General features: G+C 43.1%; 3 protein-coding genes across 14 annotated transcripts in view; 1 reads left to right on the forward strand and 2 right to left on the reverse strand.

Moving 5' to 3' along the window:
• Window positions 1-3,381: 3,381 nt before the first annotated feature.
• On the forward strand, window positions 3,382-6,163 carry MRPS14 (mitochondrial ribosomal protein S14). The gene is made up of 3 exons (XM_054638205.2): window positions 3,382-3,496; window positions 4,249-4,407; window positions 5,670-6,163. Exons 1-3 carry the CDS (start codon window positions 3,452-3,454, stop codon window positions 5,850-5,852), a joined length of 387 nt encoding a protein of 128 aa, XP_054494180.1. The 5' UTR covers window positions 3,382-3,451; the 3' UTR covers window positions 5,853-6,163.
• A 1,209-nt stretch (window positions 6,164-7,372) lies between these two features.
• Window positions 7,373-13,096, reverse strand: CACYBP (calcyclin binding protein). Its single transcript, XM_054638206.2, has 6 exons — window positions 12,889-13,096; window positions 12,147-12,339; window positions 11,359-11,455; window positions 10,762-10,861; window positions 9,336-9,430; window positions 7,373-7,683 (listed from the first exon to the last, which is right to left on the reverse strand). The coding sequence occupies exons 1-6, from the start codon at window positions 12,907-12,909 to the stop codon at window positions 7,524-7,526; spliced, it is 666 nt and encodes a 221-aa protein (XP_054494181.1). The 5' UTR covers window positions 12,910-13,096; the 3' UTR covers window positions 7,373-7,523.
• Window positions 13,097-16,518: 3,422 nt separating this feature from the next.
• The window catches only part of RABGAP1L (RAB GTPase activating protein 1 like), a 234,162-nt gene continuing 223,201 nt past the window's right edge, over window positions 16,519-27,479 (reverse strand). For all 12 annotated transcript variants that reach the window (XM_054638113.2, XM_077182014.1, XM_077182016.1 and 9 more), the window contains 5 exons: window positions 25,765-25,869; window positions 24,524-24,607; window positions 23,961-24,032; window positions 22,678-22,875; window positions 16,519-22,282 (listed from right to left, as the gene is read on the reverse strand). In XM_054638113.2, coding sequence (XP_054494088.2) covers window positions 22,124-22,282; window positions 22,678-22,875; window positions 23,961-24,032; window positions 24,524-24,607; window positions 25,765-25,869 — 618 coding nt within the window. In that variant the 3' untranslated portion in view covers window positions 16,519-22,123. The remainder of the gene's footprint in view (window positions 22,283-22,677; window positions 22,876-23,960; window positions 24,033-24,523; window positions 24,608-25,764; window positions 25,870-27,479) is intronic.

Genomic DNA, 27,479 nt, shown 5'->3' on the forward strand with positions numbered 1-27,479 from the left:
ATAAAGAGATTTCTTTTCCCCCTGCTCTTAAAAAGAGTGGGTTTAGCTGACTTTTTGTGGAGAATATAATGTCATACATATAACTGGCTATAACACCATATTAGGGAAAGGGAAGAATGCCTATCAGTCAGATCTACCAGGCAAAGAATATTCTCTTAAGGGAAGGGATGAAAGAAACTCTGTTCACATCTTTTCAATTATTGCAGAGGAAAGCACAGGACAATGAAAGCTGGAGAGAATGTGGAATATTTCTGTGAAAGTTTCCAACAATCTAACTCTGTAAGTCTTTTACCATCCTACTGCCCAGTGCTTGAAGATTTAGGGTATCTGCCTAATATCATGTATTAGGAACAAGCATTCTAAAAAGAAACCTTTCTAGGTTAAACCCTAGGTCCATTAGAGCCAAAGGCAAAATTCCCATTTATATTAGCAGATATGTAGTTTTATATGGCTGGAGGAGACAACCTGGGAAAGCTTAAACCCTTCACAATGGGCTTAATAAAACCCATTAAATACTACTGCACCTTTTGTAATAATAACAATACATGCCCATAATGCAGGATTATTGATGTTTGTGTAAGGCTGCAAAATCCTTGGAGGGCATCTGCTCTAAGAAGTCAAAGACAAACTGAGTTTTTCCCTCAAAACAAGCAACAGGAATCTCAAAGAAATTAAAATTTATTTTCTCTTACCTATCAAGTACTTTGAACTGTCTAGTTCAGAGCCCTTCTGATGCAGGCACCACTTGCAGAGATAATTTGAGCAACCCAAAAAGTGACTAAATCCTCGTCCCACTCCAGCTGCAAAGCAGCAGCAGTCCCTGCAGGGTGTTTAAGAGCCCACGGACCAGATGAAAGGAACCAATAGAGGCCTCGGGGCGTTTCCCTCTTACAAACCACCTAGGGAGCAGGCTGGCTTTGGGAACGATTCCCCTGCTCAGCATTGCTCACGCCCATCAGCAGGAAGAACCATTTCCCATTTGTTTTATGCTCTGCTACTAGTCAAAAGCCAGGGAGCCTCTCCAGCTCTGTACATGTCTGCAAGAATCACAGGATGGTTAGTGAGACTACTGTATCAACAAGCACATTTGTAATGTTAATGATAAGAAATTCAGGTGGAGTACGTGAGAAAATAAAAACAATAAAATAAATTAAACTCAGCAGCAGTTAAACATTACATTTTTTCAGCACAATACTTTCAAAAATCCCTCAAGAACTACCCACAGGGTTATTTAAACAGGTGCATTACTGAGCCCAGTTTTTAGCTGACAAACCCTCAGATTCTGAACAGTTCCTTTGATTGAGTGCAGCCAGAAGCTGTGCTGAGGGAGCAGAAGATGGCAGCAGCCTGAGGAATATCAACATCCATCATTAATCCTTGCCAGTCTCAGCTGGGGAAGTGCCAATCACACAGGTGATGCTGTTGAGCAAGTGAGGGAGTCAGCCCTGGCTGAAGTTCTCCTTTGCATTCTCACCCATTCCTTCCACACCTGGACCATCCAATAAGCACAAAATGGGAATATACAACATATACAGATATATACAAAATATTATATATTGATATATACAGAATATACAAAATATTGTAGAAAAGAATGCACGCTGTAACATTCAAATCCCCCTTGATCACATCTATTTTATCTGCTCTGCTCAGATATCTACACCAATTAATTTCACAATCTGGAAAAATAGCAAGTTACAGACGATTACAGAGAACAAAGCTTGAAATTCTGCCCTTGCAAACAGCAGAAAGCTACCACAGTAAACACCTAGGAAAGTTGCTGACTGCAGCATGGTTAATAAAATTTGATTAGCCAGCCAACCTAGCTACTTCTTCCAGGTTATTACATATTTCTGGACCAGTATAATATACCAAACATATGAGTAAAACAACTAGCACACACAGAGCAAGCAGCTTGACAAACTGAGAGAATCAGCTTCTTGAATGACTTTTTGAATGTAGCTAATGAGCTGATAGAAAACTATGAATTCAACATCAAAACCATGATGCATGTTCTCCCTGAAATCAGGAAATAGACATATTTTAAATGCTGCCTAAGAGAAGTCCCAGTCAGTGGAACAGGACAGTTTCTCTCACTGAACAAAAACAATGGAAGCAGAATTTCCCATTTGTTTTTCTCTGTTGGGGGTTATGATTATTCAGGTTTGGATATTACTAAAAGTTTGGACAACACTCTCAGGCACACAGTTGTGAAAAATGCATGTATTTTATGATTGGCTTTTCGCAAATATTCAAATGAATATTATATGTGTTGTGTTAGAGAGTAATGCTGTATTAATTCTCTTAAATAGTGTGTTAAATATATTTTAGGTTATAAAAATTGTTAAAATACAAACGATGCTATGTAGGATACTTTTTTTAAAAAGAAAAGACTCGCAGCAAGATAGCAGCCACAGGACACCTAAATCTTTCAGAGAAAAAGAATTTATGGCCCTCTTATCAGAAGAGACGAACTTCTTCCCACCTCGAAGGCGCTGTTAGGATTTGGAGAAAGAAGCTGATGATGACCAGACAGAATCCTGTGTTTGAATGGAATTTATGCATCATGTATGAAGTGTATGAATATGCAACAGGCTGTTGTTTTGAAGGGTGAATCCTTTGTTCGTGGGGGTCCTTTTTCGGGCTCGTGCTGCCCAGAAAAAGGTACCCGGACGTCCGTAACTCTTTGTATTTATTGTCTCATATTGTCCTAATTCAATTTGTCCAAATTATTATTACTCTAATTGTATTACTATTTATATAACCATTTTATTACTTTTAAAATTTTGAAAACAAGTGATTGGCGTTTTTAACACAGTGGAATTCTCTGAGTTGTCCTGTGCAGGGCCAGGAGCTGAACTCGATGATCCTTATGGGTCCCTTCCAATTCAGAATATTCTACAATTCAAAACCCCCCAGGAGAAAAATCCCCTGCAAGCCACAGGTATAAACCTAGGAATTTAGGAACAGTCCTAGGTGATAAACAAGCAAAAGACGCCGCTAAGGAACAGAGCTGGCCCAGAGGTGCTTATCCCGCAGCAGCACAAGTGGTGAGGACGCTCATGGACCATGGGCTCACAGACAGGGACCCCACAAGGGCGGGGCGATACCTTTGAGTCAATTTTCCTGCTGGGATAAATTCCCTGTCATTTTCACAGCCGCTCCCCTTCAGCCTGGGATAACTCTGCTGCAGCCACGGCCGGACTCTGACGTTCCTGTGGCAGACCCAGCTGCCTCCAATGACGGGAGGTGCCAGCGAGACCTGACAGCAGCTCTGAGATGATAAACACAGCGCACCCCTCAGGTGCGGCTGGGGATCTTACCGCAATTCCAGCCGCAGAGGGTTAAAAAAACGAGGAATGCACATTGGGAATGCAGCATTGGGAGGAGGTGGGAGCGGCCTGAGGGCGGGCCTTGCCCTGACTGCGCGCATGCGCGGCGCAGCGGCAAGATGGCGGCGGCCGCGCTGTGCTGGGCGCTGAGGGCGGCTCGGCAGGTCAGACCCACTCACTCCCCTCCGTTCCTCTTATTCTGCTTCCCCGCGTCTCTCCGGGACCCTATCCGCCCAGGGGAGGCACCGGGGAGCGGGCAGGGGAGATGCGGGTAGTGTTTGACCGCTGCGGGCTCGGCCCTGTCCCCGCGGCGCGGGAACATCACGGGTCCGGGGTTATGTAGAGTTCGGTGTAGCTCGGGCTTCTTTGTGTCTCTCTGTGAAGAGAACTTGCTAACACTTTATATGACGTTCAGAGTTATATACTAATGCAGTAGGGAATCTGGAAAGTATGAAAGCTAAAGCTCTCAGGGCATCACTGTTACTCGTCAGAGAGAGCAAGGATCGGTGCTGCCCCTCGTGAGGGAGATGTAGGCAGCGATGGATGTGTAAGAAGTGTAACGTGTGATCCAGGAGTTAAACGATAACCGGAGACACAGGAGCCGAGGGAGCGGCTGGAGCCGTGTCAGGGGAGGCTTAGGCTGGATATTAGCGAAAGGTTTTCCCCATGCAGGTGGCCGGGCACTGGAACAGGCTCCCCAGGGAGTGGTGACAGTCCCAAGGCTGCCAGAGCTCAAGGATGTTTGGGCAACACTTCAGGCACGTGTTGGGATTGTGGGGGCCAGGCATTGAACTCGATATTCGTCAGTCTCTTTCAACTCTGGATAGTCCATGGTTTATGGAAATAACAATTCATCCTTGACTAGGGCAAACTACATGCAACAGGCAGGTATCGCAAATTTTATTTTTTCACTCAGGTTCTCCCCTCGTCCTGCCCAAGGCAGGTGCGGAGCTACTACGTGGACTGGAGGATGCTGCGGGACGTCAAGAGAAGGAAGATGGCCTACGAGTACGCGGACGAGAGGCTGCGGATCAACGCCATCCGCAAGAACTCCATCCTCCCCAAGGAGCTGCAGGTACTGCCAGCTGCCTGCACCCAGCCACACGAGGCTCCTGCTGCTCTGGTGTGCTCAGGGCCGTGGCAGGCACTTTCTAGATCCAAACGGCTGTCCCAGGTCACAGGTGGTGTGTTTCCCCAGCTCACCAGCACAGAATCATGTCATATTCCATAGTGACTTCAGCCTTCTGGGGGTGTTTACAACCAGAGTGTGTTCACCTGACTGCATTGGGTTTGGGGTCCCCAAGCAGTGCTTGTGGAAGCAGCATATGTAACACTAAATACAGTGAAGTCACATGCATACACTGCCCCTAACATATATTGTCAAACCTATTGTCTTTACTTCCAGTAATTCAGAATAATAAACTCTAGACTTTTTTCCCCTTATTTAAAAACATGAATTCCTGATCTAGCTCAAACCATTAATCTGTGCTATTAGGAATATTTAATTATACTTTTTGCCTGAACTACAAGCATGTGAAACCTGCATCAGAGCTGAGTTTTAAAACTGTTCTTAAAAATTGATTTCTCTGCTCTCAGCCTGCCTTACTAAGCACCAAAAACATCTGCACGCATCAGATTATTCCTGTATTTAATCTCACCATGATACTTACACATTCTGGGAGAAAAAGTGTATGGATTTGCTTTTATATATTGACTTCACCATTCTTGGGCAAGTCTGACTGGTGCTGGATGTCCTTACGAGGCAAAACCAATACAGAAAAAAGCCCCAAAAGAAGATCCTGTAACACCTTCCAAAGAACTCTATATCAGATCTCTTTTACTGAAATCCTAGCATGCTACCTCAGTGCAGGCAGCTAATAAACAACATATATTTAAATTCAGCTCATCTGAAAGGACTAACCTACCCTGCATGAGGAGAAAGCCAAGTGTGTTTTTGACTAACTGTAATTCCTGGCTTGAGGTTATTCAGTCTGTAATAAGATTAAATGTTGGGTCTCTTAGAGGGCTAGCCCACCCAGGAACAGGGACAGAGACAAGCTGCTTTGACTGGTTAAAATTAGTGGCTTGAGATTGTTCTGTCTGTGTAATAGGATTAATCTGGGGGTCTCCATGTGGATTAGTTTACATTCACTGTTGCAATGCCCAGAAAGGGTGGGCTGAGTGAGGTGAAAGCTCCCCATTAAATAGCAAAGCTTATTCATGAAGTGGTAGAGAAACTTGTGATGGTACCTAGTAAACATCTGGATTGTGAGGTGTGGCAGTAAGGCCCCTCTAGATCCCAGGGAACACAGCTAAACTTGAGTGCTCGTGTTTTAGGAGGTGGCTGACAAAGAGATCGCCGCCCTGCCGCGGGACAGCTGCCCCGTGAGGATCCGGAACCGCTGTGTGCTCACGTCCCGCCCTCGGGGCGTTAAGCGGCGCTGGAGGCTCAGCAGAATTGTTTTCCGCCACTTTGCTGACCACGCCCAGATGTCCGGTGTCCAGAGAGCCATGTGGTAATAATCTGCACGTGCCTGTGCAGTCAGGCAGATGAAACGAACCTGGCTCTTTTGTGTGGGTAATTGAAGCAAGACTGTCCTGCCTCAGAGCCCAGCATCAATGTCAAACTAATAAGGGAAGGAGGAGTTGTGCTGATTCATTAAACTCACTGGATTACAATTGCTATCAGCTGACAAGGAGCAGCACAACTGCACTGAACTGGTCTGTGTCAGAGGCAGTTTGAGTGTGAGAAAAAATCACAATGTGATGGTGCAGAACTAAGCTGAGGTTTGTGGTATGGGCAATATTAGAAATAAAGACATACAGCACAAGGCTTGTTTAAGCAATTTTTTTTGTTGCCATCATATGGTAAGTTCATCATGGTAATTTGGGTAAAAGCATCAGTAAAACTGCACAACAGGACAAAGTGGTATTCTGCTGTGAACAAGGGCAAGCACAGAGTGGGAATAAAACATGGCCTCAGGTTCAGATACTCTTGCTATGCTAACTCAATATATACGTGTATTAACGAGCAGACAACGTGGCTAAAGGACCTGTCACAAACTACACTGTGCTGGTATTTCTCCTGTTCATAGTGCAGTGCTCAGTCCCATGCTTCAAGAACAAGGTGGCAAGGAAGCCCTAGTCCTGACTCCTAACAGGAGAGTAATGGCTTCCTTAATTCACAGGTAACAACAAATCTGTCCTTGGGAGACACATGAGAAGGGGGCAGGAAGGACACAATTAACAACAGGCTTGCTGCTAAGGTCATGTTTGCCCTGTACTCTTCTTCAAAGCACTGCAGTAAAGGGGGGGCAGTGGCTGCTATGTCCCCCACCCCAGCAGAGGCTGAGAGGTGGCAATGAAAAGGCCAAATACCACTAGCAGGAAACTGACAGCAACCCCTCACACCCAGCTGAGTGATATTTTGCTGTATAAGCCATCTCAATATACTTACTCTCTTACCTTAAAACCCTTTCAAAGCTGATGGACAAAGTGGAGCTTATCCCTTGTTTCCTACTGTACACTGCTGGAGCCAGGGCAAGCTCCCTGTCCCTGGTCTCCTGTGATGACTGCAGACTGCATCCTGACTGATGCCATCTCAGAGATGCCATCTCATTACAGCTAGCCCAAGCACTTTGATTTCCAAAAGTCATAGTATTATTAGACAGGAATAGTTTTTGAGAGTAATCATTAAATTTGAATACCACAGGATTAACACCATATTGTTTCTGCTTAACTATCAAATACTTAGATTTCTGCTTTCTTCAGCAGTTCTTCCTTTGTGACATGCTTTATAGTTCAGCACTTTCCCATTTTTAATCAGAAAGCTACACCCTGTGAAGTGAGCATGACACTAGCCCCAGCAACCACATGGGTCCAGCTGCCACTGGCAACAGAGGCCTTGACCCATTCTAGTTTAAGATTCCTTTCCTTTTACATTCTGTTCTCAGTCTCACAGCACTCCCCTCTCATCGGAGAGGCTTTGGGTATATACCCTATGCTTCCCAGGAAATGCTGAACCACTTGACTGAAGGAAATGCTTTATAAGCTATTTTATTTAAATATTTTCTCCAACCTGAAATGGAAAATGACTGTCTTTGCTTGGAAGAAGGTTATGTAAACGATGATCTTTGCAGCACAGCGTGTCTCACATGGAAGATCAGTTTTAAGGCGGCCCTTAGAGTGCTTTCAGATATCCATTGGTATGTCCCCTTTGTACTGCTTTTCTCTGCTTTCAACCCAGGCCTTATTGATGGTGCGCTTCATCTCATCGTCCCCTTCCGCGTACATCTTCTTTAAAATGTTCATAAGCCCTTCACTAGGATCTGCGGTGTCATAGGCAGCCTTCCTGCAAGACACATCCGTGAGAAGGTCAGGAATACCCAACAAAAGGAAGTGCTAATGTTTGAAACAGCCTGGGAATGGGACTTTCGCTTTGGCAAAGTCTTTAGACCATGGCAGTCTCAGTTGGCTTTTAAATAGGAAGAATTCTAAGAAACTTGCCCTTAAACCAAGGGCAAGTTAAGTAGTGTACCTAGAGATGTCCCATGGGGTGGGACAGTATTTTAATGTGAAGCATTTTGCAGTAAACATGACCCTGGAAGCACTCCCAAAATTAACTGCAGGAAGCAGAAGTGAAATGTAACAGACAAAGTGCCAATACCTGCCTTGTGTTACATGACAGGTGAATAAAGATGGAGAAGAAATGACCACATCAACCACATTCAAAACCCAAAAGGCTTTTTTCTGCTTCCCATTTTTCAGATGATCTCCAGAGGTTAACTGACTTCTTAACACATTGCATTTCAAAGCAATTTTCTCCGGTGATGAACAGTGCCACCCGCAGTCAGCACCGTGGAGGACATGGCCTGTATGACCCGACTATAAATAATGCCCTCTCTATCCCATTTTCCAAAATCCCGTAGGTAGTCCTAGTGAAGTGCAGCTCAAAACCACAGGAGATGCAAACAGATCAGCAGAGGGAGCAGTTTCCTCATGCTCAGGGCTAACATCGGCTCACAGACCCTGCCTGGGAGCAGCATTTCTGGAGCCACTCGTTTGACAAACAGTAAATCAAGATACAGGTTTAACCAAGTGACCCTGTCCCTCCAGAAAACTGCATTAATTGTCCAGTCACTTCCTCTTAAATCTCCTGTGATGCCGTTTGAGTGGAGAAGGTGATTTTGCCCGAAATTCAGGTACTTATGCCTGATCAGTTTTAGCAAATCACCCTAAAAACATACACAAAATGAATTGTTGTTGGCAGAGATAAAATTCTCAAAAGTGTTCTCATTCTTTAAGGTGGCTATACATATAAAATAACATTAAATCATCATATGATCCACATATATATATATTTTATAAAGTCTCTTGTCCCCAGGTATTTCCTGCTGTCATTTAGCACCCTCATACCTGTGCATGTCTAAGCTGCTCCCAAGCACTTGAAGTGTTACAAACTGGCTTGAGACTGTGGAAAACCATCTAAGTAAACAAAGACCTGCTTTGCCAAAGGCATGCTGATGCTGGGATTTTTGTGCAGGCACTTCACACCCAGTTGACAATAATGATTTTGACCAGTAGAGCTGCAGGGGATCTACCCACATATTTCTATATAATACACACTTGATGTAAAAACAGTCCCCTCACTAATGCCGTTTTTGCAATGAATGCAGCCATCAAAATGCAAATGAATCTTTCATTGGTTGATTCCCTTCAGAATTCTCAGTGCAGCTCTTCCCAATCACACGGCCTATGATGCAGCCTTCATCATTAGCAATAAAACAGTGGAGGAATGGCAGCTACTCAAAGTGTATTTCTTGCAGTCCTACAAATATCAAAAGAAATCCCAACCTAACAATCCTCCAACATCTCAGGGCCTGTCCCCCAGACCACAAATCCTCAGAACAGCTGCACAGTCAGTACAGATCTCTCCCAACAGTCCTAAAACAACACAGAGAACAGGAAATGGAAAACAAGATGGAGGGTTGAAAAGACACTTACTCTTTCTCTTTGCTTTCTTTTTCCACTTGAGTGAGACAATCCCATTTTTCCTCCCGCTTCTTCTTACACATGACAAGGATCATGTCTGTCTTTATCTGTATGGTGAACAACAGCAAGGCATGAATTCAGAATGCTTCATAAAGGGATGCCAGTCAAAATGAGTAAGGTCAGCTTGTAACATAAGCCTCTTCCATACTCTCAAATTGCTGAAACATTTCTCTCAGCTATCCAGCATTATGTAGCATACAAAAATTATAGCATATACTCAGCCTCAGGGTACAAAGCATTAACTCCACTGTGGACAACTTACATATGTGGTTAATATAACACTAGTACAGATTTACAGTACCAATTCAGAAGAACATAACGTGCTGCAGGAACACTGTCCAGTGATTTGAAGGATGCTCACACACCCAGGGCTGCCTGGTAAAGAGTGACTATATTTACTGGACTTCTCCAAGCATGCCAAGTTGAAGTAGAGGCTCCTCCAATTTATTTCTCCAAGGACAATAAACTAGTTTTGGGATATTGCTTAATCTTGCAACATGTTTGCAAGTTACAGAGCCTGTTGACTTGCAACCCTGACCTAAATTTCACAAAGAACTCCTGCCTGCCACAGCAGACAAAAGTCTACTGCAGCTTTAGCTTGGCTTAACAAGTACATGACCACTGCTCACTTTCATACTGTATTAAAAATCACCAGAGCATCACCCTCATTTATTTCAGCTGGTTCAGTTTCACTCTGTACTCATTTTTGGCCAATTTCCAAATGAACCAGCAGTTCTTCACATCTGATGTCACCAAGCACAACAGAGAACTCACAGGAGGTATGTGACACACCTCAGCCTGGGAAGGTGCCACAAGCAGCAGAGTACACATATCACCAGCCAGCAGCAGTACAACGTCACCAGTTGTCCTGGTTTTGGCAGGGATAGAGTTAATTTCTCCCTTATAAAATTAACATCCTGCTAGGGTTAAACCACCACACCAGCATTCAGTTCTGGAGCAACACACCCTTACTAAGGCAGAGCGGGTTCCAGACTTGGCTTTGGGAATTAAGCCTATTTAAGCTTCCCAAGATTTCAGTCTGCTGACAAATCTCCTAAAATCGCAAAGAATTTCTCAGAGGTATTTAAAAGCACAAAGATGCAAATGAACACTTGGTGGTATTTTCTGCTTAATTATTTCTGAAATCCTGTTGGTGAGCTATTAAATATCCAGACATGATCTCCTGAAATAGGATTCCAGAGACTAATTCTGCAGTTATGACAATCACAGATTAGTAAGACTCATGTTCACAGTGCAGAGACCTAGCAGCAGAAGGGAGGCACTGAACATAAGAATGGAGTCTCCTGAACCAGCCAGGCAATGAACAGGATCCTCTGTGAGGGCCCTCAGGGACCTCTAACAGGCAAGGTGCACTGACCTTTCTAGAGCTGCCTTCCACTGAGATGGGCTTCAGGAGGTTGTTGAAGGTCATGGTGTAGTTCTTCCCATTCAGATTCTTCACCAGCAGATCAAATGACCTGGATCCAGGGAGTGGAGGGAGGGAAGGCACAAATATTCCAATCATTACATTGCCTGAAAACTGTTTACCAGGCTATTCTTTCCTATTTCTTTGGAAAGTAGAGTACTTCTTGGGAAAACAGGCCAACAGGCTTGAATTACTTTATTCCCAGGCCTCTCAAAATGTTCAGTTCCATTTTAACAGAGAAATTAAAAGAACCAATCCAGAGTCACAACAAATCAAGATCTTTAGGATCCTTTCTACCTACAAACTTGGAAAAATGTTCTCAATGTACACCTCAGTTCTGTAACCACAAATACCCAGAGATAACACTAAGTGCCCTGTCAAGCATGGTGAGGTGCACTTGTAAAATGAAAACACCCTGATACCCTCAAGCGCTACTAAAAGCTAATACAAGTGAAGTTTAAAAAAAGAAAAAAAGGGAGTGGAGAAAAAAAAGGCTAATCCAACACTCCTGCATTTCAGTGTTTTTGTTGTGCTGCAAGATGAACTCACCTCTCTGTGAAATTCACCTGCACATTCTCAGCTGGAAGCTTCTGGACACCATTTAAAGAGATGTAAATCTTAACAAACTTATCTGACTGATCCCAACCTAGAAGTGAAAAAAAGGGATTAAGTTCTACCTTTCCTCCATAATCTTCATACACTCCAGCTTCCCCCACAAAGTCCCCTAGAACAACTAGGGTCTTTTCCTTACTGAAGCAATTTTCAGAGCAATAAAAGGAAAACATGAATTATTCAGGAATAACTTGAGAGCAAATGGAGGTCCCCCCATGTAGCCTTGCTCCCAAATCCCTGCAAATTCTGAGAAAACCCATGTATCAGCTCAGGTCAAAAGAGAGCAACCCAGGCTGTGCAGGGGGAGTCAAGCCAGCTGTTTGCTTCTGCTGCAGTTTCCTTGACCCAATTCTTCCCCTACTCCCTGCATCTTGAGCAATTCCCTCTCCTCTCACCTACATGGGGAGCAGAGAAGCCAAAGCTTACTCTTACATTCCTGCTAAACACTAAGCAACGGAAAAATACCAGCTGGTACAGCAAGGATACTTAATGCATCATCCCACCAAACACTATCACACAAACGTGATCAATATACACTGGGGTTTAGATGGCAAGTAAACATGTGGTAGCTTTTAAAGTGGGGTCTCCAATGAAGAATAAACAGTGGAGATGTGGAATAAACAATTAAGGCTTCACTGTGATGCTAAGTGGCAACTCTAACTCCCAGTAATGCCACCCTGCCACCTCTTCAGAGAGCTGCTGGAGCTCCAGAAAAATAATCTTACCATAATTGTTTATTTTGACTGTGTATCCTCCCAGCGATGACTTTTCTTCCTCTGCCACATCTTTTGGCTTCGGTGGAGGCTGATTCTTGATTTCCAGCTCCAGCTTTTGTTTCTCTGCTGCAAGGACATCACGCACCCGCTTCCTAGTGGCTTTCGTGAGCAGCTCTTTAACCTCTTCCAAATCTTTCTGCAACTGGTTCAAAAACAAAGAATCACACATATACATTAGATACACTCATTGTGCTCAGGGCTCGCAGCTTTTTATGACAATTTCACGTATTCCAGATGCTGGAATTTCAGCTTTATCAGGTCAGTAGTTTAGTTTCCCACTACAACCATTTAAGCACGGAATCATCCCTTCCTTACCCCCTGTCCACTCCTGTGGATACATACAACCATAAAATCCTAATTCACAGAATGGGTCGGGCTGGAAGGGTGCAACTCCCCTGCTCAACCACGGCCATCTCAGAGCACAAGACTGTTAAAGGCCTCCAAGACCATCAATTCAGACAGGGTTTAAGCTCTCGGTGCTTAACTCTTCATACATTAAAAACCAGCGGGAAGCAAAAGAACCTGGGCGGATGGCAGAGCTCCCTCAACACGCACCGCCGCAAGGTGAGACCTCCACAGCCCTCAGCGAACGCGGGGACTGACGGCTCCCGCCTCCCGGCCGGGACCCCACCGCTGCCCCTCGCCCCGGACCCCGCCTGCGCCCGGGGAGCAAAGCCGGGAATCGCCTCACCTCCTCCCGCGCCACGGCCATGGCGGCTCCCCGTGGAACCTCTGGAACCTTCCGGCCGCGGGAAGTGACGCGCGGGCCCCGGCCCCGCCCGCTCCGGCCCCGAGGAGGCGGGACCGGGAACTTCTCCCCCTGCCCTGGGCTCTGAGGGACGGCGGGACCGAGAGCTTCTACCCCGCCAAGCCCTGAGGGACGGGCGGGACCGGAGCTTCTGCGTCCGCCGAGACCTGAGGGACGGGCGGGACCGGGAGCCTCTCCCTCGCCGGGCTCTGAGGGACGGGCGGGACCAGGAGCTTCTCCCCACCCTACGCTCTGACGGACGGGCGGGACCAGGAGCTTCTCCCCCGCCCCCGCCGGGCTCTGAGGGACAGCGGGACCAGGGGCTTTTCCCGCCCGCAGGGCTGTGAGGGACTGCCGGGATCAGGAGCTTCCACACCCCGAGGACTCTGAGGGACAGCCGGGATCAGGAGTTTTCCCGCCTCCCGGGCTCTGAGGGACGGGTGGGATCAGGAGCTTCGTTGCCCCCCGGCCTCTGAGGGACGGCCGGGACCAGGAGCTTCCCGCCCCGAAGTCTCTGAGGGACGGGCAGGATCAGTTTCCCCACCCCGAGGACGCTGAGGGACGGGCAGGATCAGTTTTCCCTGCCCCCCGGGCTCTGAGGGCGGGACCAGGAGCTTCCCCGTCCCCCGGGCTGCTCAGTGTGAGGGGCGGCTGAGGCGGGCACGGGCTGGGTTTTATATTGGCGATCACAAATCTCCCCCTCATTTTACAGCAGGTGCCCCTGAGCTCGTGGCTATCAAGATCCTAGATTAATTTTGCAAAATAAAGTGTTATTTTCTTTCTTCAGGAAATGAGTGTCAGGCTCATGTGGTGGAGGTAAATAATGATCAAAGGGGGAGAATTCTCTCTTCCCGGGCTTTAAAGGAAGATGGGCTTGTAAACTAAGTGCCCTGTTCTGTGTCTGCTCCTCATTTTCATTAAAGTAGAAAAAGACCTTCAAGATCAATTCCAGCAAGGTTTAAGCTTTCAAGTTCTAAGATTTCATCAACTAAAAAACAACCATATCCAGTAGAAGTTGGGTGGATGGCACGGTGCCCTCAACACGCATCACTGCAGAGGGAGACCCCCCAGAACAAATACATAATAAGCTTTCTACAACAAACCCAGAGAGTAAGTTACTGTTGGGAAATTGTTCCTGACCTGTAATGTCACAATGTGTACTCTGGGAGTAACTTTATGAGTAAGAGACTTGGTTATCAAACCATTTGCAAGGAAAATGTAGCTTTTATTTACAGAGCATTTGGCTATACACATGTGAAAATACACCGGTGTAATGCTACCAAAATTCTCTTTTAAGCATTCTCCTCATCAAAAAAAAAAAAAAACCAAAAAAACCATGACTGCTGACACTGTTACTAAATCAGCTCAGTAAGCACTAACAAAAAAAAAATTCCTATAGCCCCACTGGGCATTAAAATGTCCCTGGAAGAAAACAGCATTCTTACTTTCAGCAGGAACATAGAGGAGGCAGTGTTTGCCCCAAGATGTCCTTTATAAACAGTGTGACCCAAGGCAGAACTCAGCCCTTCAGTGCTGAAAAAGTCCATTTCTCCAAAACAAGGTGCCAGTTCTAACACCTGTTTCACCAAACTGAGGAATGCCAGCTCACTTGCTAATACATGGGCTTAGGGTCTGGGTTTCTGTCTCTTCTAAAGTGAACATCCAGGAATTAATCTGTAAAGAGATCTGTAGAGGTAGGGAGGGAAGAAGAAATTTGACAAAAATGAATTCATACAAGCCCTGATGCCAAAGATTTATGTTCAAGTTGGCATTCCCCAAAGGGGTTTTAACAGATGTTGCACTGAGGTGTTTGTTATAACCCTCTGCTGCAGTGCTTCAGGACCTGCAGTGGAGAAAAGATCTGCAAAATGAACTGTGGTTATTCTAAATTTCCATAGGACTAAGCATAAGCCTGACCATCTTCAGGAATAGCATTTGGAGACTGGATAGTTGATGTTATCCAGGAAATACAATATGGTCAGCTGGAATTTACTTTAATGGCATGTTTTTGGTTTTTTTTAATTGGCGAAGGGATTTGCTTGTCACAGTCCATGTTACAGTTGAGACAGCCAGGATACACAGAGTATCACCATACAATTGCAGAAGGTTTGAAGCATTTGCCCCTACAGAATAACACCTTACCTCATTAGAAGACTTCAAGCATCTGCCCATACAGAATAACATCCTATAAATTCAGAAGGCTTCAAGCACCTCCCTTCTTGTTCTTTAGCCCAGCCTTTTATCCCCTCATGTTCACACACTGCACCTGTGTGCCCTCTGTTCCCTTTGGTGGTTGCTCAGTGCCCCTGGGCACTCCATGGCTCATTGCTGCCAGTGCTGCTCACCTGCTGCTCACAGCTGTAACCCACTCCCAATCACCACAAACTGTGTCCCTACAGTTGTTTATTCAAATTACTTCCTTACCATTTTTTCCATGTAGCAGCAACTGAGAGAAGGAAAAAAAAAATAATTTAGCTACTAATCTTAGAGTTTCTCCACACTCAGTAGTGGTCTTATATTATAGTTGTGGTATTTTATGTGGTCAAGTGCTCTTATTTTTACAATTTAAATTTATATTCCTTTCTAATTTAAGTTCTGGCTAGAGGAGGAAATGCTTTTGTTAACATAGAAATGCATTTGAAGTGAATCTGTTATTTGTTTTTTCCTTAAGTTTGTTTTTTTTTTTTAAGTGTTTATTTAGTTTCTTTAAATAATGAGCATTCCTGTACACATGGCACTTCCCTTTGAGTGGCAGCTTCCACGTGGCAGAGTTGTCACTCTTGTCATGTAAAAACAAGCTCCACATAGCTCTCCTTTGCAGGAAGCTGCATCTGGATGCTGCCTCTTCTCCTGACAAACACTTTGGACAGTGATGTGGAGGTAAATCCATACAAAATGTTATGGCTGGTAAATTTAATCTTCAGCTTTTGTCCCTCTTTGCCTTATCTTCCCCTGAAGTGCTGTGTGCTTTTGCTGTTATCTGGGAACAACGGCAGTTCTTCTCAGTTAATGGAAAATAAATCCTGGAGCAGTTGCTCACATGGAAAAAGGCTTTTATAAAGCATTTGGATACTTTTGACCGCGACACATTCTGCTCTGTGCTGTTCCTGCTCAGCCCTGCCTCTCTCTTAGCAGTCACTTGCCAGTTTCTTGCTGTTTCCTCTGCCCCCTGTGTCTCTCCTGCAGATTCGCTGCCTCAAGGCTTGTGTACTCCAGGGAAGCACCAAGTCCTTAACAACCACCATTATCCCACTGCTGTGTGTCACCAACCTCCAGGAGAAGCATTCTCTGTGCTGGACACCTCTCTGCTGGCCCTGGAGCAGAGGAGCAGGGTGAGCCCTCGGCTCTCAGGCACAGCTCCCTGTGAACAGGGACATGATCCTAAGAACAGGCTGGAATTAGCATGCACCCCCTTTGGACAGCCAAGCTGCCAAGTCACTGCACCCTGATGCAGCAGAGCTGCTGGTGACAACTGCGTCAGAAAACCTGACACAGCAGCTGCTTCTTCCTGCAAACACATTTAAGCTGCTGCTTAAGCAAATGGCTTAGGAAAATAAGCATCTTATCCCCAAGTTGTTTTCCATTTCCATTTATTTTACTAGGCATCGTTCACACAATGATAACAAGGTACTGATCTGAACAATTCTGTAACAATTAAAAAAGTAAACATTTGTTGTGACCAGGTACATTGAATTGCACTTTTAATAACAAGCATTACACTTATATTTTCATTTTGTACTTTATATAATACATGGATATGTTACCCAAGTAGTGGTAGTACTGAATGGTTCTCAGCTGGAAGTGTGACCTCTCTATGATTCTCTTTTTTTCCTAACTCTTCAGGATTTGTGAACTTGGGACACACCCAGATCACAAAGGCAACCCCAAATCTGGAAAACTTCATTGTCGTGGAGTCAGAGCTTTGGAGCTGCTCTGTTTTCAGTGTGCTGGAGCGAATCCACCTCAATGGCAGACACAGAGGGAGATGGATTATGCTTGATTAGAAATTTTCTGCATTCATATGTCATCTTTTCCTAGTTCAAAGAAGCCCGAGCATCTTCTTCCATGGGAAAGCAGGAGTTCCTAAAGCTCAAGAGAGCTCCTGGCACAGCTTTCAAGGGTGCAAAACCAGGGATTACTGAAAGGCAGGAATTGAGATCTGAAGAAAAATCTGGGAACATCTGCTGTGGTTTGCATTGGTAGTACCATCCATGTATTAGATAAAGTACAAAAATAAGAGAAACTGTAAGGAAATTAGTACAGCCCAGGATTCTGGTGGTATCAAATGAAATTTATGATACCAAATCCTTTTGATGTATTTATCCCCTTGTCGTTCTGTTTCTTATATATTATTCTATATGTAAGATATAGTTCTCCAAAGATACATATATATTCCTTTACAGGTTAAATAAAAGCAAGTCACACCGGAATAAGAAAATAATAAAAAGTAAAATTCTAATTCTGTACCCATTTTTTGTTTTTCAGGTAAAAATAGCATGAAATACATTCAGTAGCAAAGCCATTGGGATCCAGGAGAAATGGAGAGCCCTGTATTCCTGGAGAATTGACCTGTATGTGTTAAGTCACAATCCTGAAATAAATAGTGTAGACTGCTGACCTGGGAAGGATCAGGTCTTGATCAATGCTGAACATTATTTATTCAGTTGCAAATTCCTTGTGTTTCCCAAGAGCCACCAGTGGATTAGCTCAATTCTAAAGGCTGCTGTGACCTACACCTCCCCTAACACCTGAGAGATCCAAACTTGAGTGTTTCATCACGTCTCTCCTTAGTGTTATTACCTGGAAGGAGCTAATGGGACAGTTCCCAGTAGGATATTAGCACAATAGAGAGACAAATAAGTTAGTTTTAACCTCTGTGCTTGCACATCTGGTGCAGCCCCCTCAGCAGGATCCAGCAGGGACAGGGAGGGCTTGTCAGCCACAGCAATCCCTCAGACCTGAGGGGAACATCTCTGCCCTCTCTTCACAATCCATCAGACATGACACTTACTATGGTTTGCTGTCCAGCAGCTGGAAGAACACCAGCACTGTAAGGTAAGAGGGCTTCTGGTATCAAAGCCAAGGGTGTTTAGGCTTAGGAGATGGTGCAGAAGTTGCCAATTATCCCTGAGTCTAACAGTAAACAAAAATCCTCTGAGGAAATGAAAATCACCTGATTGTAGTTCTCCAACACATACAAGTAGTTTCATGGATTTCACTGCAGCTACTTAATAGGAGAAAGGGAACAGCCCCACCTTGATCCTGTGGAGAAAGCATGGCATGTGACTTCCAAATATTGATACTTTAGTGCCAATAAATGCAGGTTTTTATTTACCCCTAAACTACCATGTTCAGTCAATGAGTGGCATCACGGCCCTGAAGTCAATGGGGCGCTTCATGCTTTGTGAAGGGGCTGAACTCTTGCAGTTCTTGCCTTTTTATCTCCATCTCCTCTGGTGAATGGCTGGATTTATTTCAAGTTGTTCTTAACACTGTGGCAGAGATGATCATTTACCTTCAAAGAAATTTCAAGGGCCAACTAAGAGAAATAATTTAAAACATCTAACAACGAAAAAAAAAAATACTGCTTACCTGTGTAAGCACTTTAACTTAGTTGTAGCAATGTAACTCAGCTGTAGCCAATTAAATCCTCATTAACAGATGGGACAAGGGTGGGTTTGTCCACTGGCAGTACTGATTACATGGCTGACTACCTTTCCTGCCAAACCCTACTGCAGATGCACCTCAGGGATTTCACAGTTTCTTGGCTTCTCTACCCATGGTGTTTTCTTTTTTTTTTTTCTTTTTATTCTTCTCCAGGTACATTTAGAAACGTAAACTAAGTGGAATAAGTCCTATTACTTTAGAATATTAAGTTTGGTTCACAAAGATAATACAAGACTAGCTCACAAATGTACCACATAACTAAATCAGCCTTGCTTCATTTAGCCTGTAAAGTATTACAGTCAAAGGAAAACCAACATTTTAAAGTGAAAAAAGGACTTTTTCTTTTTTTTTGCCCCCCATATTGGGCATCTCAGGAAGAGATTATAGTCCAACAAGATAAAAGTTGTAGTAAAAATATTCTTTGGAGGTTTGTTCCTAATGAAAGTAAAGACTTTATTTCAGAATGGTGCATTCTTAATAAAATTTAAAAATAGGTTTTAGTTCCACATATATATTTATAAAATTCAAATTAATTTTAATAAAAGTTTGATCTAAACACATAGTTTACTACAGACTCAGGGAAAAAAGGTTGATCACTCCAGACATAGGAGCTATGTTAGCTGTTCCAGTGCCACATGGAAACAACAGTTTCAGTGAGACCTTGATGATGTTTCCTGCAGAAAAGCTGAGCAATAAGCCAGCTATCCCTGACAAATCCACCAAGGATATGTGTGTAGGTGGTTCTGTCACTAAGAGATCTCTTTTCTTGCAGGAAACTAAATTTCCCAATAGTATCTATAGTCAGCAGATAGAATTTCAGCTTGCCTGCTTTAATCATGGAGTCCTGCTCCTTTCCTTCATTCTGAATATTCATAAGGTAATGTCATAGAGCTATTTTCTTACTCTTTCAGTAATGCTGAGAAGATGCAATTTCCACCTAAATATTACTCTTCCAAATGCCATTGCTACAAATGCTACCTTGGATCTACAGCTGAAGGTGGAGCTTGTTTAGTGCCTTTTGGGTCATTGCTTTCTGAAACTTCCTTTGGGTGAGGTAAGCCAGCTTCCATCTGTACAAGGGTTTGAAATCATCACAGCTAGCAGGTAGCAAAAACTCAACTTCCAAAGTCAGAAAGCAGCTACACTGCCAAAATGAATGTTGTGTCAAAGCTGTTCTGTGAAACATGGTGACCTTATTTACCAGCTCCTTCTTGATGAATTTGGGAAGTCCCACTCCCATGATCTGCTCATTGGACCCTTGAGGTGATTCATCTCATTCACTTGACAAAAGATGAACTGTAGGGGGATAAATCCACCCACATCTTCTTTTGTTGTTTTTAATTATCTCCAGTACACACTACAATAAGGACAAGGGACAGGACTGTACAATGGGTGAGCAGGAGTGAGCTTTTAACTCCTCTGCTCAGGGAATCACAGCCTAACAAATTTCTTTACTCATTCTTACTGAACTTTTCCAATCATGGTTTTAAATCCACTTGTAAGTATGATTTAAGATAAATGAAATGAGAAATTCAGACACTTGTCAAATAACCAGTTTCCCTCATGGGCACAGTACTCCCAAATGCAACAATCAGATGTTCACCAGGTCTCCTTAAATGTCACTTCAGATTTATTATGAATTCAGATTCACATTCTGAATGTGAAGCAGAACTGGTAAGTGAATGACTAACACTGGGTTTAGTCAGTTGAGAGAATGGAAACATTTATGCAAATATTATGAGCAAGACAGTGACAAGGGAAAAAGACCTTTGATAACATTTGCAAAAGAAATACCTTCTGTTTTTCCCCCTTAATCTGTATTAATAATTCCAGATAATCACTGTTCTTGAAGGTACATTTTAAAATATTAAAGTTTTTAACCCCTTATTCTTAGAAGAGAGAATTGTGTCAGGATGGTGATTATATTTCAATCTCTACTTCTATCAGCTGACTGCCTTCTGGAATTTTTCCTTTGGCACTGGTAACATTAAACTTGTACTACCCTGTTGAAAATAATTCACAATTATGCTTGACAACAAAGCACAAGATGGGTATTATTAAATTTTATTGTACAAAACTGACAAGGTATGGCATTCCTTAGAATTAAAAAAAAAAAAAAAAAAAAAAAGATCAAAACAGAACTAGTGTCCCTGGAAAAATCTTGTAAATGAAACAATTAATACACAACATTTAGTCCAGCAATGACATTTACCTGCAAGACCATCTTCAGACATGACACATATAATTAAAAAAATATTCCATCAGTTCAAGCAATAGTTTAATTTTCCATGAAATAAGTATTTCTATGAACACTTTATGTTTAGTCAAAACAAATGCTTTTGAACTTTCTTACCTTAAGAGATATAAAACAACCAGACAGGTTTGGGAATCACCAGAGAAGTCTACCCCCACAGGAAAGTCTAGGGCTTGTATTCCACTTGAAAATGCTTGTTTTTATAAAAATAAGTAATACCAACAAAGTGTTTCCTAACCAAACACTTCCAGCAAACAGATCTTGTTTCTATGGTACTTTATTCATCAGTGCAGCACAAGCCTCTAGGGTGTTTTATTTGATACCTCATTTCTGTGTCAAATTTGGAATCTGAATATAGACCCAGGGCAGGGTTTTCATTACTTTTATTCACAAAACCTACCCTTTATTGCACAGGATTTACAAAAGGTCAAAACCATGCAAGGTCTCCACTCTGCTTCTCAGCAAAAACACCAAATAACTGTCAAAAGGGTTCTCCCTTTATCCCACTGGAAGGCATTATTCCTTGGAATTTTTAATAGAAACATGAATTTAAAAAAGGGAACTAGGGAACTTGATGTGGAATTCCAGCTGGACTGTAAATAGCCTTTAAACAACAGTGTTACAAAAACTGCACTAGTTGTATTTCTGAAGAAAAACCAATCCAAACGAAGAAGTTGTAAGGGAAGCTCATAGCAATTGTGCCAGGAGAGCACAAGCCTACCTTTGCTATGGCCTAAGCTTTACAAAAAGTGCTTCTCTGCAGGATGCAGTTGCTGGGATAAACTTCTGAGATGGTCCCAGGGCCTAAGTTATCCTCAATGTCTTACACTGTGCTTTCTAGGGAGAGATTATGCTGCAGTACTGTACATTTTCCATTCTCTCTCTTCCTCCAGAAGAAAAACCTTCTATGCAAGACAATAACAATTTCAAATTAGATGTGTATTAAAGACCTAGTTTTGAAATATTTATTTAACATCTAGTCATATAAAATAAAGTGTAAAAGTATGAAGGTATCAGAACGTGGCTTTCAGCAAGGCAGTATGGGAAGTACGAATTCAACATAAACCAGGACTTTTTTTTTTCCCCCCCCTTTGAAAAAGGGTCACATCAGAAAATGAATGAAAAACACTGAAGAATTTCACTTCAAGCCTGCACTCCTGCCTCATTGTCCTTTGCCCAGGAGGAGGGGCCAGTGGAAGAATCCTCCCAGGTTTGGGCTGTGTTGTTCTTTGTGCTCTGGGGCCGGCCGTGGCTGGACTATGTGCTGCCCTCTCTGGGGGGCACCGGCGGCTGCGGCGGCGGCGGCGCTGCCTGTGTGCCCGTGGCCGTTTTGATAGAGTTCAGCGTTTTGCTAAACCAAGAGTTTTTGGCAGCTTGGATTTCATTCATAAGGGCTCCTCTCTGGTGCTCCAGCTCCTAAGAAAGCAGAATAGTCAGAATTGATCAAAACATCATTAATTAACAAAGAAGCATCTTCACACTCAGTCCCTGCAGTCCGGCACTTCCCTTGCAATCTCCCAGGCACTGGGGAGAGAAGACATTCAAACTGCTGAAACAGCACAAGATATTTAGACACAAACAAAATCATCCTCTTCTTTTTAAGACAGCTTTTTTTCCTGAAAGTTCAGGCACGCAGGTATGAGCTCCCTTTTGGAACAATTTTTTGTGTGATTCAGAACAATTTTGGACTGAGCATGAGGTTAAGGCGACCACCTTGCTGTACCTGGAACAATTTTTTGTATGATTCAAAATAATCTTGGGCTGAGCATGATGTTAAGGTGACCACCCTGTTGTACTTGGATTCCACATACCTGAATTTTGCACTTGGCTTCCACAAGCTGCAGTTTGGTCTGTGCAAGCTCCAGCTCCATCTCCCTCAGCTGCTTCTTCAGTGCGTCCTTCTCATCGTCTGTTTCGATGCCTTTGTTGTCCGTGCTCACAGCAGGCACCTTCAGTGCCCCCTCCTTGCTGAAAATCTCACTGCAGTGTTTGCAGGCCATGACTTTGCCCTGAAATACCCAGAAAGCTCATTCTTAATCCATGTTACAGGAGTTGCTGTACATCCTGGAAGAGCCATTTTATTTGTCAGACTGCCTCAATCTCAAACCATCCAGTACTGCAGTTTCTATAACTGGCATGAAAAGAATTTGAGTAGTTCAGGAACAATTTCCAGGGTATGTTAACCAGTATAAAAATTCCTAAAATCTACTTAGCATGTTCTAAGCACACAGACTTTGCTCCTATATTAGAGTCTTTTTGCTACAAAACTTTGTAATATTTATGTCAGCACAACTAGGAAGAGTAAATTATGTCTGAGTAGATGAAACAGCTGGCCTGGCTTGCACAGACTAAAACAGGATATTGAGCTATTTCAGCAGAATATAGGAACATCAATCCTAGAATTATTTTATGTTATTATCAATAACATTATTGATAAGTCACTAAAAAGTAACAAATCCAGTTCAGCTTGAGTATTAAAGAAATATGTAGAAGCTACAGCAGAGAGTAAACAACTCTGCCTACTCAGAATTATTATTATTATTATTACTATCACCTATCAGGAAATTTTTAACTCTGATGTAGGTATTCCTGGTAAGGGGTTTAGAGAAGGGAAAGGAACCCCTGTGGATATTCTGAGGATGGCCCTAGCTGTGCCACTTGGTTTAATTACTTAAACCAATCCTACTTAAATTACAGAAACTCAAATGTATAAACTTTGTCCAATCTGGCCAATTCCAATCCCTCTGCTGTGCACACCAGAGAAACAACATGTTTTGTCTTCTTTTTTTTTCCAGTTAATCAAAACATCCAAGTAGATGGATGTTTTCTCTACATTTTTTACCAGAAGCATATATTTTAACAGCAAAAATAAAAGGCAAGTACTAAATGCACTTCATTTTGAGAGTTCCACACTGCCTGATGCAAGAAAAAGAACCGTGAAAGGAAATAAACCCTTTCCTTGTTTACATCTTCTGAAAAATGCATGTGGGGCCATTGATGTGCTTTAAGTTCAGCTCCCATTTCAGTTCTGTACCCTTGGCATTCAGCAACACCTGTGTCAGAAACACCCCCTGTGCAGAGACATTGTTCTCACCTTCACAACTTCCAGTTCATCCTTACTGGCTGCTTGTTGCTTCTCCAGCCTGGTACTCAGCTGGGAACAAATCTGGAGCAGAGAAAGCAATCCCTTAGCTCAAGTTTACTGTGCTGAAGTAGAATCTGTGTGTTTCTTCACAGTGGCTTTTGCTAGAACAAACATTTCTTAAATTCTGCCTCACTCAGTATATGCATTCCCCCCTTAACTCCACTGCTGCTGATAATGACAAAAACCCAGCAGTATTCAATACAGAACCAGAACACAGAGACAGGGACATTTTATGGATGAGTTGGTTTATGATGTTTGTACTGCATTATGTCACAAAGTACAGAAGCATTGACCCTACAGTACTAAAATTAGCTGAAAGACAGGTTATTCCTGACTGCCTAATTGGGAGACTATTAGGAAAGCCACAAAAAGATTTATGACAAATTACAACATTGCTCTCCAAAAGCCTGAGAGGTGGAGCTTGTTTGAAGGATGAGATCTGCAATGCTGAAAATTCAGCTCTTGTAACAGGTTGAAAGAAGAAATATGAGAGAGGGTCTCTGGAATGGTACCTGTTTATACTCTGCAATAATGGCTGTGGTTTTCTTGATCTCAGATTCTGCCTTCTCCAGCTGCTTCCTGAAGACCTCCTTCAGCTAGGAATTGCAGGAGAGAAGTTACACATTACACTGACAGAACTTCTCAAAATCTGATTGTTTTCTTTGTGTCTGGCTTTGTTTACAACAGCTCTACAGCTGCTGCTCATGAAATTCCAGCTCTCAGACAAGTGTCTGATTTACTCAGTTTACAAATACCGATTCTATCAGTGATAACCAAGAAGTCTGTACTGGGACCCTTTATGTCTGGTTAGAGAATTCTCCTGTAACCTAATTCCCATTCTCTGTGTGAAATGGTGGTACATCATGGCCCACAGAACACAAAGAAAAGCATTACTATTAAGTGGGGTTTACTGATTTAGCTCTTGTTTTTCTGCACACTCTCACAGCAGGTTTGGCCAGATTGTTTGTTTGTTTGGAGATGGAACAAGAAGAATCTCTCAACACTGTCATCTGCATAACAGGAGGAAAAAAAAATCTGTTTGGGTCTGTGGCACTGAGTGAAAACACAGCTAACTCATCCCTCCTTCAGAACCACTCCACTTGGAGAGCACTTTCAGGAGGAAAAAAGCCTTCACTGCCTTACTTATGGCAAACAGAGAGCTCCATTTTAGAAAGACACAATGAATTAACATTAATTGTTGCAGTCACTGTTGCCAAATAGCAAAAATAAAAATCAGGGTATCACTTTTGAAACCTTCATGTTAGATATATGGGATTACAGAACAAAGACTGAGTATTTTGCAGCTGAGTAGAAACCAGGTCTACTCAGCAAAATTCTCCCAACCCCCACCCCCCCATTCTGCTGTTGGCCTCAGGCAGGAACGTTATTGAAGTGATCCAGCAGCTGAATCCAGAATGGGCTCTTACAAGGCAACAACTCCTCCATCTCCTCCATTAGATGTTTAAGAGGTCTGATCACATCTCCTTCGCTGAGATTGCTCACCACCAGTGACAACAATCATTACAATATTTGGAAGAGGATAAGCTATGAAAAACTAAACAATCAGAGCTCAAGGAAACAAAAAACAAAAACTACTGAAAAATGTACTTTGGAAAAAAAAATTACTAACTTTTACTTGAAAGTGCATTTTGAGGACAAAATAATTTTCACAATTGCAACACATCCACACTTTTCTGCATATCATTTTTCTTGCATTTACTAACCAAATGGGAAAAGCTAGAGAATGCCTTACCTGAGCAGTTTCCTCTTCCTGCTTCCTTTTCTCTTCCTCAGTCTCCACCAGTCTCTGTTTGGTCACGAGAAGTTCCTTGTTCAAAACATCTGCTTTGTCCTCAGCCTAGAGTCAGAGACACTTGTGTAAATCAGGTGTTCTCTGTGCCAGCACACACACACTGGGATGTACAGCTCAGAAATACACCAGGTTCAGGTTTTAGCATTGCCTTTTCCTGCCCTCTAATGGCTCACACAACTTTCTGATATGAAATCCCCATTTACTGAATTATTTCACTGTTTTCAACACCTGTGCAAAAGAACCCTTTGGCCAATTGTTTACCTATGCCCAGGTGGCACATAAACACAGATATTATATCCTAGCACAAACAGTGATGTGTAGAATATTTTGTTGGGAGCAATATTAATCTAAGTGAGGGCAGCATGATTTACCTCCTGTGTAACTTCAAATAACTCATCCCATTTTTTAATCTGGCAGCAGGGAAAGCATAACTGTAAAATACTTAGGTGCATTGTACCCTACAAAGTGTTCAGGCAAAGGCAAGTGTAAGGGACAGGACCACCAGGAAAATGGTTTATTGGTGCAAATAAGTATTACATGAAGAAATCTGATAATTGAGAATATAATTTTCTCAGGAAGGACCAAGCTTGTGGTGACACACACTGGGAATCCTTTGCTTTTCTGAGCACTGTCCTCACTGATCATCAGGAGAGAAATTCCAATATGTCCACACATTTCTCAATGTTTGATTTATTCTGTAGGCCTCCCCAGCTGGAAACACACATAGCAGTCACCACCCTTCCTGTTCAGTAATGAGGAACAGACAGGAAATGGTTGTGGCCAATTAACACTGACATTGCTGAAATTACAGGGGGGAAAAGGATATTGGAAACAAGTAACCATATAGAACTTGTCTCTGAGCTGAAGTCTGGTTTTCTACCACTGTGGTGGCATAATCCTATCTTTCTGACACAGTAACAATGATTAATGAGGATATTAGTGGTGTTTGAGGGCAGCAGAACCAGCTCCACCATCTCTATGGCTGAAGAGATGGATTAAGGATTTCTTCAATGCTTAGTGTGTATAAGACTGTATGGGAGAAAGGAAAACAAATGGTGCAAGAATGGAAAATTGATGAGGTTAACATCTTAGAACAAAAGTACTTAGGGATTACAAGGATATTTTTGATCAAAGACCTGTTTAAGATATGCTTTGAAGGAACTACAAATTTTTCCTCCTTTTTTGTGTTCATTCCAGTTTCTCCAAGCACCTGCAGTGTAGAAAGAGAGGGCTGAATGTGTGGTTCTCTGAAAACCATTGTGTCTGGGGCAAAGGGCTCTGAATGCTGCTGCCCTCCACATTCCAGTCTCCACAGGGAACACCAGCAGTTATCAGTGAACACCCAGGAGCCCGTTGAATTTTTGGTGCTGTGCCACTTCATTATCTCTGAATTTTGTTGGCTGTACTAGAAGTGCTGTGAAAAACAGATCCACACAGACATTTTGCAATGCTTGAAACTACTCTCCCAAGGACTACATGGCACCTTTTTCAAGGAAATGTTTGTTCTCTGCTATCTGCCTAAAGGTTATGGCCTACATTTTCTAAACAATCCCCAACGGAGGAGCTGCAATCAGTCTTGGCCAGACCCCACTGAATGCCTACAGTGGCACATGGAAATACAGCTGAGTGCAGCTAGGAGTGAGGCTGTCAGGAAA

The sequence above is a fragment of the Agelaius phoeniceus genome, chromosome 8, assembly GCF_051311805.1.
Source record: "Agelaius phoeniceus isolate bAgePho1 chromosome 8, bAgePho1.hap1, whole genome shotgun sequence".
Taxonomy (NCBI): domain Eukaryota; kingdom Metazoa; phylum Chordata; class Aves; order Passeriformes; family Icteridae; genus Agelaius; species Agelaius phoeniceus.

Coding starts and splice junctions, on each gene's coding strand:
- MRPS14 (XM_054638205.2), top strand. CDS start 3,452: ATGGCGGCGGCCGCGCTGTGCTGGGCGCTGAGGGCGGCTCGGCAG. Junction 3,497..4,248: donor CGCTGAGGGCGGCTCGGCAG/GTCAGACCCACT, acceptor TTTTTCACTCAG/GTTCTCCCCTCGTCCTGCCC. Junction 4,408..5,669: donor TCCTCCCCAAGGAGCTGCAG/GTACTGCCAGCT, acceptor CTCGTGTTTTAG/GAGGTGGCTGACAAAGAGAT.
- CACYBP (XM_054638206.2), bottom strand. CDS start 12,909: ATGGCCGTGGCGCGGGAGGAG. Junction 10,862..11,358: donor CAGGTGAATTTCACAGAGAG/GTGAGTTCATCT, acceptor CCCTGGATCCAG/GTCATTTGATCTGCTGGTGA. Junction 9,431..10,761: donor TGGAAGGCAGCTCTAGAAAG/GTCAGTGCACCT, acceptor TTCACCATACAG/ATAAAGACAGACATGATCCT.